We start from the raw sequence: 16,170 nt of genomic DNA, 5'->3' as shown, positions 1-16,170 counted from the left end.
AATAAAGACAGAAAGAAGACTGCAAATGCAGCTTCAGTTTGATTTCATACTGAAATACCCAGTAAAGGTCCTCTTTGGTAGGCTGGTTGTACTAGCAAAACAAAACAAAATTTATTATTATCATATTCATTCAATACTTAATATGTGCCAGTCAACGTTCTAGGACTTTTGTACATACAATTTCCTTGATGATTTCAAGAACTCTATCAAGTAGGTAGATAAAGAACCTGAGTCTAAGTCACATGCCCAAGGCTACACAGCTCATGAATGAAAGGTCAGAATTCAAATATCTTCTTTTGGACTTTGAGATCTTGTTCTTGACCACCATATGTGTTTACTATTCATAACAGTATCTATTACCCGATTTAGATGAGAAAACTGAGGTTCAAAGCTCAGTACCCTATTCGAAGTTTTTCTTCTATGGAGTCATCCACTGAAAATTAAATCAGGTTAAAAATTATTAAATCACGTTCTCCTTCAAATCACCTTTCCAAATTACACTCTGCCACTAATCATTGTGATTGGGACACCTTGTAAAGTCACTATTCTTTGTTTTTATCATTTACATTCAACTTATTTCCTTGATTATAAAAAGAATAATATGTTGAAACCAATAAAAACATATGTTTCATTCCTACAGTAATCAAGAAAAAGTGGTTCTGGCTGGAAAAAGCATTAAAAAAAAATGCCCTGAGTTATTTTTGGCCCATACGGTATCCCCAAGACATGTTCTCCCTGTGGACACAGAGCAGCATATGGCTGTTCTTTTCACAATTCAGGCTCTTCTGTTTACTCTGAACCTCTAGGTTACAGTATGTTTTGTAATCACTAATAAGGACCACCTGCCTCTTGAGAGTTTCTGCCTAACAAAATAGAGAGACTCGTTCTTTCTAATTCACTCTCAGGTAGACAATACACCCCTCATGTGTGGGCCAAGATTACTGAGTAGAAAACTTAAACAAATTATGCTGATTGTATTGCTAAATTAAGAACATATGTCAGTTTCATAAAAAGAAAAAAGAAACAGTAATGTTTGGAACAATAAAGACAATGCTTTGGAGGAAATGAAATACCTAACATATTTTCTAGGAAAAAAAAAAGAATAATCTACTTATTTCAAAAATTCATTCAATCCACTAAGAGATATTCAAGGCAAATTTATTGCATTCAAATATGCCTAACCATATACCCTCTTTCTACAAATGTATACTATGGTTGAACTCAGCCAGAAAAACTGGCTCTTTGAAAACAAGCAGAGTTCAATCCAATAACTGACTGATAAATGCTTACCATTGAGAATGTGAAAGCTATCATAAATCTGGTTTAATAGAACAAGAAGAGATAGAGTATATGGAGAAGAGTAAATCCTCCTGTCAGTATCCTCCTTTGGCCACAGTGACAATTCCCACCAGAGGCTGGGCCAGATTAGGAACCTCTCTCTAGGCTGCCATTGCAAACCAGTATATATACCTTCATCAGTGCACCTGCTTCATTGCGCTAGAATGGTTGGTCCGACTGTTTGTCTCTCCTTCTAATCCGTGAGTGCCCCGAGAGCAGGGTTCACCTATTCACTCTAGTCTCAACACCTGTTAACAGAGTATGAGCACAGATTGAATTTACCAAATCCATTCAAAATATAACTGCCTAGGGGATGATACCTACCCACATGGTACCGCAGGAAAATAAATTCATCTTATATAAAGTTTACTTTTTGAATGCAGAGAGATTTGCCAAGTATTAAGGCCAATGTCAAAGACAGGCAGAAAGGACTGGCTGTGGGGACAAACAGTCAGCATTTTGAATGCAAAGATTGTCTCTGAACTTTCTCACACAAACTCAAGTTCCTCTTCTAATGGGACCTTCACTTTACCCAGTACACTCATTATCTATCATGTCTCTCACTGACCATGTGGAATATTGAGATATTGGACTAATCATAAGCAACATTTACAGACCTCTGATGTGCCAAACACGGGGCAAAGTTATTTATTGTATTACTTCATTTAATGCTCATTACAACCATATAACGTGGGTGCTACTGTTTTCATTTTAGACATGATAAAACTGAGGCAAATAATTTTTTAGTACTTTGCCACAGATCTAAGCAGAACATTAACAAGTCAGTAGCTTGCCAAGCACTCTAATACTCCACCTTCAAGCAGGTGACTAACGCAACTCCTAAGGATAAAAGTCATTTGATTTGTCCTGATAATCCTCAGAATTTAATTCTTAATTTATAACCTCTCCCCACAGTCCAATTTATTATTTTTTTCTTCTAAGAGCTGCGTTTTCCATTTCAGTGAAACCAGCAATGCTATCTAGTTACAAATGATCATAATCATGCATGAGAAATAATTCTCACAAATTGTTTTGATACATTTTATGAACAATAACACAGTCATAAACATAAAACTTTCATGCACTGTTAAATGTACATAAAAGAGCAGCTTGAGATTCAATAGGAAGTTTTATAACTACATTATGTGTATATGGTGAGACAGGTATATATGTGTACTTGTGTGTAAAATTATGTCATGTAATGGTATTGTATGTTAGTGCATATATTTCTGAAACATTTGATTTTGCTGTGTAAATCCCAATCATCAGAATATATTAATGATAGGCAGTTTGACATTAATAAAAGTCAGACAAAAGTAGCTTTCCTATCTTAGACCTTGTCAAATCATTTCTGTCTTATTTCATTTCCCATAGGTCCTCTTTCAAAAGAGCTTTTGTCAAAAAGCTATTGATTATCAATAACCTGTGGCATTATCAAAGTTATGTTTCAGTAAATGTCAATTTGGATTGCAGAACGATGGATAAGATTTCATGAAGCACCTACAAGTAGTAAAGTATTGATATGTGGCCTTATGTATCACTACAATAGTTAGAAACATAAGCTGTCTGTGCATTATTAAATGCATAGCTGTAATAATTATCAGGAAGAAAAATAAATCATAATCTCTCTGGTTCTGTAATTTCTCATCGTCTACTTTTCTGAGAACTTGGGTGACTGGTGCTGCATAGACATATCACTTCGGGGGACATATTTGGAAATACAAAAAAATTGATTAAAAATATCAAATTGATGTCTTCTGATTAGGTTCAAACATGAGAAAGCATGTGTACACTCTCACAGTATTATGGTAGCTCTGAGAATCAAGAAGAGGAGATGCTTTTGTTAGAGGAAAGAGTGAATTACACAAAAAAAATAGAACAGAAGAAGAATATTTTCCTAGTTTATTTGAAGCATTTTAAAAACATTCTACTGTCTACTGTTCTTGTAGTTATTTCTTGGCCACCAAATTTCTGTGAATAGTCCTACATTTCTGTGGAAGAGATGCTGGATGAATGAACTCCAAACCTCGGCTGAGACTACAGAACGTGCTCCATCCTTCTCTATACCTAAAAACGCCAGTGTGCACTAATATGTGGCAAAGGGCTGTTGAAATGTGAAATAATTCTTTACAGTAAGTAGATGCTACCCTCCCTGGACTCCCCACCCCAGCATCCACAGCCCTGTGCACTGATTTCCTGGACCTCCCTTATCCATCAAGTTCAGAATTGGTTTCCTGTTCCAGAGCCCCTTAGGATTGAAGAGTGATGGCACCTAGTAGCTCTCCCCAAATCCCCCAAAGACCTCTGCCCTAAGAGAGCTCCTCTGAGGGAGTGCCCACCAGTCTTGGACACCTGATGAAGTTCCTCCTCCATACAGCCATCCCCACGTGCTAACCCCACTGGGTCCCCATCAGATTCTAGTCGAAAGAAACAGAACCCTGGGTGATGGTGTGGCACCTTGCAGGCAAATGCCCAGGTGATTTTGGGCACCAAACCCAGGTCTTGGGAACCTGCTTCCAGCTGGGCTCTTCAAGTCACCCTCACATGGCCATTTGTGGAAACTGAGAATTAACGGACCTTGACCTGAAGAGTGCCTGAGGTAGACAAAAACAGCAGGTAGCTCTAAAGGCTGTTAAATAATCTGAACATCACCCTTGGATACATCAACTTTCCCTGGTGTTGCAACTGAAAGAGGCAATATAAACGCATAGTATGATTCACTTCCATCAACCTGATATAGCCAGAAGGTCTCACCTTGTGATGTGGCAAAGGTGATGTGCCCTTTTTTTAAGCCCAAATTTATAAACGAGGACATATTCAGTCAATTCCACCCCACCCCCAACACACATACAAAAATTGTACAAAGATTACAACAAATTTCTTTCATAAAAAGGCAAAATTTCTCTAAGTGTATAGTCAATTACAGAAAAAAAATCAGATCATTCATTAAATTCTTACAGATATCAGAAGATTTCTCTAAAGAGGCTCAAGAATGTCCATAACATTTCAAAATTGAAGAGAGAATCAAGTCATACCTTTTCTAAAAGTTTATTTATGGGGAAAATCTATTCTGACAAAAGTTATGTACTTAAAAATAAAGCATCCCTCCTGGAGAGCTATACACATTAATAGATGTTTATAATGATACTTGCTTTTAGATGAAGCTGATTGGTCCAGTGGCCGATGACTTTGTACTCTGTGCTTTTGTTGGTTATTTGATACTGGAAGATATCATAACGTCCAGGAGCATCTCCGTTTTCATTAAAAGTGACAGGAGTGCCAGCACTGCCTATAAAGATTTAGAAAACAATGTTAATAAAGCTTTAGTAAGATAGCCCACTGGGCTTATTTTTCTTTTAGAAGGAATGGTAGATAAAAATATATTGTGTGCAGTAAGTAATACAAAGATTGCAATCCATACAAGGTCATTCTTGATAGCATAATATCTTTTACATGAAAAGAAGCCTAGACATACATACATGAGTAAGATGTGCTTTATTGTACACATTAGAAAGTAAATGATGAGTATCCAAGTTAAGCAATGCACATAACAGCTAAATAAATAAAAGTTGATAGGCTGAATATTCAATACTGGCTACATAGTATGATAGTTAATAGAGAAAAATGTAAATGTTTTGAAGCATGACAGCTATTGTACAATTCGAACTACTAACAGCAATTCAAATTATAGCAGGAGAATGTTCTGGCCAGAATCCTGAGATTTGCTTTTTCTAAACTCTCTAAAGCAGTTGCCTTTTCAGTTCCTGTGCCTCTGCTACTTCTGCCCCAGAGTATATCAATGGGGTCTATTGTTGGGAACCTCTCAATGGGTGAGGCAGTGATCTATGGGAAGTCTCAACTCTGCTCAGATCATAAATGTTCTCCCCCTTCACAGTGACAGGTCTAAGAGTGGCAGAGCAGCAGGATGCAAGAACTGTAGTCTTTTCTAAACTCCATTCCTTTCGGAGGTTTTCATCTTTTCTCTTAATAGTTTCTGCTCACTTTTACTTTCCCTCTTACTAACTTTTATGTAATTACAGGGGAAGAGTAGAAATGGATCACCACCCCAATGTGTTCTTGTTCCATCTAGCTTCACTATCCATATAGAATTGCCTTTTCTCTAACAGCTTTTAGGCTTCTGTACATTTCTTTTTTATTCTTTCCTATCTTGAAAAATTCACATAACACCAATCCCTTTTCTTGGTGTCTGTCTTCTCTCTGCAGGCCTCTTCTCTGACTCTCTTCTCACAGGATATTGGATTTAATTTCTATAACGTGCTAGAGAGTTTCCCCTTCTTGTTATCTCTGTCTCATACTATACTCTCCAAAAGTATACATTACTAATAGTTATATATGTCAACTGTACATATTTCCATCTTATAATGAGTTTCTTATTCTATCTGTAGAGTTGTTTACCTAATTACCAGCCATCACAAAATTCCAAAATATTTAACTTATCAAACAAATTGATGACTTTATCAAAAAAAGACAATAAGCTGTAAATAAATTTAATCAGAGTCACATAGCAACAATGTGAATACTTTTCCAGTATTTAATGGACAGATGTCTAATATTCTGTTTTCTTGATTCTTCCTAAAAAATCGTGATGTGAGTTCTCTGATGAGACTACAGATATCTGGTATCATCAGGAACTGCTGAGGCTGCAAGAGATGGCACCGCATGGGAGAAAGACCACTGCTCTCAGAACTGGAAGTTCCATGTCCAGGCTCACTCCATTCCCCATTGATTTCCACAACTTGTGTACGTCCCTTTTCCTTCACTTACCACAGGGACTTAACAATAAATATGGATAAATTTTGAGGTCCTAAAAGAGCTGTATACATGTAAATTATTATTACTATTATTAATTCACATGGGAAATGACTTTATATATAAATCAACAGATGTACATTACTCAGGGAATAAAATAAGAGCTCTCCAATCAGGCTGTGCTATCTTAGCTACTCGTTATATATTCTGGTGGAACCTATTTGCCAAACCTGACCAAAGCCTTTCTCAGCTCCTAGTGACCACGAGCAGGTTAACCTCTTAAATCCTCAGTTCCTTCATCTGTAAAATGGGAGTAATAATGATACTTTTCTCAAAGAGTTGTTGTGAGAATTAAATAATCAACACTTGTCAAGTGCTTATAACAGTGTATGTGGATAATTAAATTATTCACTCCACATTTATTTTCAGTACACACCAACACATAGTAATAGAAAGGATGTTGGAAGTTCTCTAAGTGATGGCTAGACAAAAGATTATTGAAATTCAAATGAGGAAGATATTTCTGACAAGAAAAACACATATGTTAAGAATTTCACATTAACACGATCAACTCCTGACATCTATATGTCACTATGAAATATTTGAATTGCATATTCTCTCCTCAATAAAGGGATACTTAATTCTCTCTACTTAAAATATCCCAAGTTGTCACCTCCTTGACTGAGGGACTCCTTATATTCCACAACAGCAGTTCCCAATCTTTTTTACAGTCACAGTACCTAAGATGAAATAATGTCACTTGTATAACACTTTACCATGAATATACCCTGAGTTATACATAATTCCTAATGTGCTAGCTGTTTCTATATCCAAGTCAAGAAAGCCTCTCAAGAGAGCTCATTGGAGAGCTACATTGTCACAAAATACAATAATTTGTAACTTAGATACTTTGAATATCATTATTAAGATAAGTTACACTACATCTGACAGTGTATTAAGGTGCAATATTCTAAAGTAGTTATGAGTGTGGGTTCTGGAGACAGATCATTGGGTTCAAACGCCACTATGTCACTTATTGACGTAGTATCTTGAGTGCATTTCTTAATTTCCCTATATCTCACATTTCTCAGTTATACAGCGGGCTAACGGCAACTCCCACCTCAGAAGGATATATAAGGATTAAATGAATCAACATATATAAAACATTTAGTACATCATATTATGTATTAACTATAATTTCTTCTGTTGTTTTATGGAAATGTTGTGTTTGAGAGCCACTGTCTATATGAGAACATATAAACTCAGTGAGCACGTAAGTTTTCATGATGTCACTCTCATTAATCTCTGTTCTCTTTCAACACAATGCCACTTATACCTAAAATGCAGGTCCCTAAATTCATCATGCTCTATCTCACCATTCTGTCTTTGCTCATGCTATTTTCTCTAATTTCCCATTCTCTTTCCTCCTTACCCCTCTCTATATAATTCCTTCAAGATATGGTTCAAGGTCCATGCACTTATAGAAGCTTCATCTTACTCCAACCCTGGGGAAGGTGCCCAACCACCTCTTTATGTCCTAACATGCAATACCAAAGCCCTCACAACACTCCACAGACTTTTACTATCCATCCTGTACCTGACCAAACATTTATTCCACAGATACTTTTTTAGAGCCCAATGTGTTCAACATTGGGTGGACCCTCTGCAATCCTCACAAAGCTATGGTCTTCTTAGGAAAGGCAAAAGTATCTATTATCATTGTAAGCACTGCAGCAAAGACAGTGCTTAGTCCCACGCGAGTAATCAATAGATTATAGGAAAGCATGAAAGAGGCATCCACTAAAGATTCCAAGCAAATCCATGCTTCCCTCTTCGTGACCTTATGAACTTCATATATATTTCCTCCCATCTTTTGTATTCACAAATGGAGAGAACAAATAAATCCTCTCACCTTGCTATTAATGTGACATTAGGGAAACCACAGGGAAACTTTGACATATCTTTGAATGGGCTCTGCGTTAATTACCGGTAGCTGAAGTGGTTATTATTACTGATCACCTTTGCACCTTGTTTTCCTAAAGCGATTTCTAGTCTCAAACTAGGCTTGCAGTTGAATTACTTCAACCCTCTTTCAGGAAGAATTGATTCCATTACATATTGACTCATTTCAAATGACTGCCATGGAACTCTGGTCGATGTAGAAAGAGCATCGTTGAGTAGCCATAAGGAACTAACTCGTTAGCTGTTTAATAATTCCTACAAGTTTGCCATCTTTTAAAAATACCATTGTTTGTACTGAAACTGGCCACTCTGAGAAACAGAATTAAGTGCCAAATATTTTTTTGTGCACAAAAAAATTTCAAATGACAGATGTTTGTTAATATAGTCATCAATTTATTAAGGTTTAATAACAACACAACACAGGTAAGAAATAAAATTTAAATATATTTGATTAAGCAATATTCACACATATTTTACATGAAAAATTACACTCACATTTTCCTGTTTTGTTTCTCTCCATCCTACACTTTAGGTATTTCATAAATTTTGAAGTGTATTAATTTTGTTTTTGAGGAGGGTGGAGGACAGGGTCTCCCTCTGTCACTCAGGCTGGAGCGCAGTGGTGTCATCTTCGCTCACTGTAACATCTACCTCCTAGGATCAAGGGATTCCCCAACCTCGGCCTCCTGAGTAGCTGGGACCACAAGCGTGTGCCATCGTGCCCAGCTAATTTTTGTAATTTTTGGTAGACACAGGGTTTTTCCATGCTGCCCAGGCTGGTCTCGAACTCCTGGGGTCAAACAATCCTCCCACCTTGGCCTCCCAAAATGCTGGGATTACAGGCATGAATAAACGTGCCCAGCCAAAAGTGGATTAATTTTTTAAAAAAGTTTTCAGGCTGGGTGCAGTGGCTCATACTTGTAATCCCAGCACTTTGGGAGGCTGAGGTAGGAGGATCTCTTCAGGCCAGGAGCTGAAGACCAGCCTGGACGACACAGTGACACCCCCCATCTGTACCAAAAGAGAAATAAGCCAGGCATGGTGGCATGTGCCTGTACTCCTTATTACTCAGGAGGCTGGGGTGGAAAGATCGCTCGAGACCAGGAGCTTGAGGTTACAGTGAACTAGAATTGCGCCACTGCTCTCCAACTCCAAGTGACAGAGCGAGATGCTGTCTTCAAACAAACTTTTCCATCCACATTTGCTAGTGAGGAAATGGAAACAAGCAACATGGAATTGTGAGGTAATGTCTACTCATCAGGTGCTACCCTTAGAGCTCATACATCTCCTTGAATATTTTCTGTTCAGTAAGAAGTGTGTCAAAAAATATTTTTATTCATAGGCATCTCAAACACTCCAACATGGTTTTGGAGGGAAAATAATACATTCAACAAAGATTTTTTTTTGAAAATGTTGGCTCTTTTGAATATTGTGCAGGGGAAGAATATGGGCTTGGGATACAGAGACTAGAGTCTGCTTTCTGACTCTACCAATTACCTGTGTGATCTGAGTAAGTTAATCTCCTTAAAAGCCTGTTTTCTCATCTGCCAAGCAGGTATAATAACCCCAACCTTCCTAAACTGTTACAAGCATTGCACGAGATGACAGTGTATATGACTGGTATACAATAGATGTGCAATGAACGCAAACACTCATCATCTTCCATTCTTTTGGCTGCACTTACACCCCTTTGGTATACATTTTCTTGTTTACACCATGCAAAACACAATGTAAAAATAATGCAATTACCGCTTTTTTTTTTTTTTTTTTTTTTTTTTTTTTGAGACGGAGTCTCACTCTGTTGCCCAGGCTGGAGTGCAGTGGCACGAACTCGGCTCACTGCAACCTCCACCTCCCGGGTTCATGCCATTCTCCTGCCTCAGCCTCCTGAGTAGCTGGGACTACAGGTGCCCGCCACCACGCCTGGCTAATTTCTTGTATTTTTAGTAGAGACGGGGTTTCACCATGTTAGCAAGGCTGGTCTCAATCTCCTGACCTCGTGATCTGCCCACCTCGGCCTCCCAAAGTGCTGGGATTACAGGTGTGAGCCACCACGCCTGGCCTGCATTCACCTTTATGTGCAAAAATTATAAATCTCTTTATAAGTGCAATCCTCTCAGCTCTTTTATTGTCAAGTTTATTATTTTTCTGCTCCCCTCCTGCTACCAAAACTTTATTATCCTGCTCATCACTGCCTAAACTATTGGAAAAGCAGGAAAAAAATAAGAAAGCTAGAAATGAAATCAGTTAATTTAGTAATTTTTAGCACCCTTAAATGAAGAATAAATATGTGAGATTTGTCACTGACCAAAATGCCATAGGAAGTAGCAATTTTCAACAGTGTCTCAATTATTCACGCTCTTTCCTTATCCAATTTACTTTACTAAGTATTTATTACACTTAAATGGGTTCACATATTTGAATTAAAATCATATTATAGCTTTATTATTTAGGAATTAGATTACTCTTATATGTATCAATTACTCACCCTTATATGTATCAATTACTCACTCCAATTCTCCGAAGCCTTTAGCATGTGACTTACTGTATTGTTTTCCAACAATGTTTCTGTTGTCTTTTTGGTGGTAGGATCATTTACTCATCACTCAACAACATGGCTGCATAGTTAGACTTACTTATTTCCAATTACCTTTTTTGTGTGTTTGTTTGTTTGTTTTGAGATGAAGTCTTGTCTCTGTCCTCCAGGCTGGAGTGCAGTGGCTCCATCTCGGCTCACTGCAACCTCCGCCTCCCGGGTTCAAGCGATTCTCCTGTCTCGGCTTCCTGAGTAGCTGGGATTACAGGCATGTGCCACCAGGCCTGGCCAATTTTTGTAGTTTTAGTAGAGACAGGGTTTCACCATGTCGGCCAGGCTGGTCTTGAACTCCTGACCTCAGGTGATCCACCCACCTTGGCCTCCCAAAGTGCTGGGATTACAGGCATGAGACATCAAGCTGGCCCCACTTACCAGTTTTTTTTAAAAAATTCATTCATGCCTCTTGACACACACTGTCATAGTCACTCTCTGGAACTTGTCTAGTAACTATATCATCTCCACAATTTTCCTCTTTGGACACCACCTTCCAACCTCACTGCAACAATTCTATGATTTCCTCCACTTACCAATTCATTAATCACCCCGTTTTGTCACTGTGCTTCGCTCCCATGATAGTGACTCTTCTCTCCTATTCCTAGACATGTTCTATGATCTTCCTAGGGAATACCCTCTATTCTCCTGTGCTTCTCTCTGTCCAGTGAATCGCTCTATCAAAATCACAATAATGATTAAATTCAATTGTACATCTTCTTTGCCTGCATCCAAGCAGTTGAACATTGTTTGACAAAATGATAAAATTTTATTGTCTGAAAAAACCAGGACTAGGCTGAGGTAAATGAGATACCCAGGGCATGACTCCAAGAGGGAGTCTGTCTCCCTGAATTTTGCATGCTAGGTGCCTCACTTGCTTTACCTTGTCCCTGCTGTCTGGTGTTACTTTAAATTCATACCCTCAGATTTCACATAGACAATCAGCATTGCTCTGCAATCCTATCACACTTTCCCATTTGGTCCAGTTCTCCCTCCCTTCTAGGTAATATTTGACTGTTTCATGACTTATTCTCACCCATCACGTATCCAACACCTTCCTTTCCCCATCACTTTGGCTTGCTTCATACATTCCCACTGACAAAAGACAGCAATACAAAAACGTCCTCATCATTCCACCACAAACTCTACTGCCTACCTGCATCCACACACATATTCTCCCATCCCTCCTGATGCAACACATGTCCCAGGTCCAATCAAAGGCACGTCCCCCCCTGGTGCTGGGGTCCCATCACTCTCACCTTCCATGCACTTTCTGTTCACAGTTTTCTTTTCTTTCTTTTACATCCACAAATTTAGACTTTTGGCAGAAGCATCCCCATCAATTTACAAATCAGTTCTAATAGCTCTCATCTTAAGAAGAAAGCAACCAAAACCCATGACTCTATCCCCACAGACTCATTCAGCTACTGCCTCATTTTTCACTCTCCTTCATGGTAAAATTGTGTTCATTCTCTCCACTTTCTTATTCCTCTTTTACTCTTTGACACATTTTAAGTTGAAATTTAACCTCATTCCTCCACTGATGAGTCTCAAATTTATATGTCTAGCCCTGAATGCAGACTTTTCCAATTATCTGTATCTCCATATTATTGTTTGATAATTATTTCAGATACAATGCTTGATTCTTACATATTACAAACATGTTCTTCAGACAGTCGTCCCCGCTTAGTAAGCAGCTGATTACTGTCCATCCATTCAATCAATTCAAAACCTACTTTAATACCCACATCTACAGCAACACACAGGACTAAATCTTAATATAAACTAAGGACTTCAGTTAATAATGATGTATCATGTTGATCTATTAGTTTTCATACATGTACCACATTCATACAAGATCTTGACAGTTGGGGAAACTGTGTGTGTGGAGGGGTGTAATATAGAAATTGTACTCTATGTTCAGTTTTTCTGTAAATGTAAATTATTTTCTTAAAAAGCCTTAATTTTTAATGGTGATGCTAATTTTAATATACTTTATGTAAACTAACATATGAAAAATATGTCAAAATATAATCAATATAAAAATATTGAGGTACTTTATACACTTTTTTCCTAAGTCTTCAAAATCTTACATATACTTTATACTACAGCTTATCACAATTCAGATTAGCCCTGTTTCAAGTGCTCAACACCCACATGGTTAGTGCTGACTATATTAAAACAATACAGTTCTAAAAGGCAGATCATTTGAGCAGCCACTGCTCCCTCGCTCCAACACTCCGTTCACTGGGAATGAAGGCCCATTGCTGAGCCTTTCTCATCTGGCCTCCTCTTCAACTGGACTGAGCCCCCTTCACTCATTTCTTTCCTAAATGTATGTGGACCAACCAAAGACTGACATGTAATCCCAGCTACTTAAGAGGCTGAGTCGGGAGAATGGCTTGAGCTTGGGAAGTGGAGGCTGCAGTGAGCTGTGATAGCACCACTGCACTCCAGCCTGGGTGACAGAGAGAGAACCTGTCCCCACCCGTTGCTCAGAAAAGTTTACATCTAATGCATGGACAGGTTCTATCTTCAGAACATTTCTAGAATTTGCCCATTCTTTTTACCCCCTCTTCCATTAACCTTGTCTTTGCTACTATAACCTCTCCCTGAACTCTTAGCAGGTATCCTGCATCCACACCGAACAACAATCCACTCTCTACCCTGCAGTCAGAATGACAGTGAAACACAAATCAAATACTATCACTCTTCTTGATATCCTTCAATGGCTTCCCATTTCACTTAGAATAAAACACAAAGGCTTGTCATGGCCTTTAAGTCTCTTATTTATCTGATCTTGCTCATTTTCTATACTCCTTCAACCTGGTCTTCTTTCTGTTTGCAAGCACATGAAGGTTGTTCTCTCAGGGATTTTCTGTTTTCTGTTTTCTCTTTCCAGTGTTCTTCCCAACTTGGTCTTCTGACTGCTTCTTTCATCACTCATATCCCACCCCAAATATCAAGAGAGGCTTGCCAGATCACCATATCTAACTTAGCCTGATTCCTATCCCTGTCATTCACTATTACACACATTATTGCCTTCATAGTACTTTTAAATATCTACAAATGTATGGTTTCTTTAACTGATCGATGTAAATCATTGGATGATATGCTTGTGATTGTCGAAAATATTTCTATCACATTCTCCACCATATATATAGTTCAGACTATTGGATGAGCATCCAAATACATATTATCTTTTTCCTGGGCACATAGCTAGGCTACCCCTTTCCAGTCTTCCTTGCACTTAGGCATGGCCAAATTATTAGTTCCAGACAATCAAATGTGAGCACACATGATAATGCACTACTTAGAAGTGCATTAAAACCCCGTAAGTGGTCTTCTATGGTCTTTTCTCTTCTTGGTTGGCTAGAATGAAAATGTCATGCTGGACACTTTGAGCATCTACATGTTAAAAATGACAGAACTTACATTAGGCTGGATTCCAGTGTGAGTGCATGAAGATCCATGCTACTAACCTGTTAATCTACCATCCCTTTAGCATAATTGTGTGAGTATAAAACAAAATTCTATTCTGTTTAAGTCATTACAGGTTGTCAGTCTATTTCTTCCAGCAGACACCCATAACATTCAAGTAACTAGTGAGTTCTCAATGAATAGTTATGAAATGAATAATTGAAATCATATTCAATCTGGAAATAAATGTTTCACTTCACATCACATTATAAAGCTTCAAGAATAGTGTAGAGTGAGTATCAGACACTGGCATGGATTAACAACTTGTTTCAGATTCTCCTTAAGAGTTAATACTCATTACTTCAATGCGGATATATATAATATAATATGGACTTGAGAAAGTATAATCATTCTTCAGAATTGCACTGGATAAGTATCCATGTTTATTTACCTTGGCTAAAATACACAGTTGGTTTCCATAAAAACCAAATATAGAGGTATTAAAAATGTGTGCCCAATTTTAGGTTGAAAGTGGTAAAAAAAAAAAAAAAAAAAAAAAAAAAAAAAAAAAAAAAAAAAGACAGGACAAGAAATGTAGTTGAATGGCATTTCTAATTCTCTGAACCAACTCTTCTTCTTGATCTATCAAAAAACTGAGCTAACAATAGTAATTTCTCCTGTGGAAATGTCTTTATGATCCTTGGATTAAAGGTGCTTTAAGATTGCAAAGTGTCATTGTCATTAATGAATAGCACGATTTGAGAAATAGAAATAGAACCTATAATTGCATTTATAGTACTCAAATAAGCTTATTAAACTTTTAAACTAGGAAAAGATCCATTATTCCATGATATACACCTCAGGGAAGCAGATGAATTGGGAGGTTTAAATAAAATCTCTTGTAAGAAAAGTAACCAAAGACACTATTAAAATATCAAATGTTTGGCTAAAGGAAAGAAATAAAAAAGAATATATAACAATTAGGTAAGATTAGGTGATATATCTTAAGATGAATCTGAGAGCAAACCAAAATATGTTACAATACCCTGAATCTAATATATTTTCATTCTGTAACAGAAATCCTCTCTTGATCTTATGTACTTGAAGCCCTTTATTATTTCTTCTGGGGGACATTAAATACTTTACATATAAAAATGTATATATGACTTCCATTATAAAAATGACCGTGCTTTATTAATTATTGTATATCTGATAGTGATGATTACAAATATGACAGAAGTGTGTATGTGTGTGTACATACAGTCCAAACTTTTCAAATTTGCTGTACTAGGAAAAGGTCTTTCATCAACTAGTCCACTGTGTTGGTGGAAAAAGAAAGATTCTCTTTCCATCTGGATTTACAAGAGTCACATTTATCAGTCTTTATCATTTATCAGTGAACGCTCTCATGGCTTGTATAAGAGTCTCTTTTTGTACTCCAAAGTCTAAAAGTTATTAGTTTACATGTTTTACTAAAAGGTTTTAAATTTTGCTGTTGACATTTTCATTTAATATACCTGTAGTTGACATCCCTACCATAGTAGGTATGGGATATGAAGTAGAAATACAATTTCACTATTTTTCTAATATGGATAGCCATTTTTTCAGTTCTTTTTGTTGAATAATCCCCTCTTTCCTACTGGCTGGAGCAATGCTTCTGTTTTATATCTAAGATCTGTAAGTGGATCTTGTTCTGGCCTATCCTATTGCATTCACCCATTTGTCCATCCTTGACCCAATACCAATGGTCAATATAAATTACTAAAGTTTTATAATAAGACAAAGCAGTATGACAAATTCCCCATTTTTCTTGCTTAGAAGTGTTCTACCTTTTCTTTGCTTTACACTTTTCCATACAAAATGTAGAACAATCTGGCTGGCATGGTGGCTCACGCCTGTAATCCCAGCATTTTGGGAGGCTAAGGCAGGAGGATCGCTTGACCCCAGGAATTTGAAACCAGCCCGGGCAACAAAGCGAGACCCTGTCTCTATTAAAATATTTTTAAAATGTAGAACTGTCTTAATAATTTCCATGAACAGCACCATATGGATTATCATTGAAGAATTTATAAAATCTGTAAATCAATTGGGAA

General features: G+C 37.4%; 1 protein-coding gene across 3 annotated transcripts in view; it reads right to left on the bottom strand.

Moving 5' to 3' along the window:
• Positions 1–16,170, bottom strand: part of GRM8 (glutamate metabotropic receptor 8) — a 797,799-nt gene that overhangs the window by 168,201 nt on the left and 613,428 nt on the right. For all 3 annotated transcript variants that reach the window (XM_050782557.1, XM_050782558.1, XM_050782559.1), the window contains exon 8: positions 4,491–4,627. In XM_050782557.1, coding sequence (XP_050638514.1) covers positions 4,491–4,627 — 137 coding nt within the window. The remainder of the gene's footprint in view (positions 1–4,490; positions 4,628–16,170) is intronic.

This window comes from Macaca thibetana, chromosome 3 (assembly GCF_024542745.1).
Source record: "Macaca thibetana thibetana isolate TM-01 chromosome 3, ASM2454274v1, whole genome shotgun sequence".
NCBI lineage: Eukaryota > Metazoa > Chordata > Mammalia > Primates > Cercopithecidae > Macaca > Macaca thibetana.
Note: the sequence above shows the minus strand (reverse complement) of the source record. Positions and strands in the feature narration are given on the sequence as shown.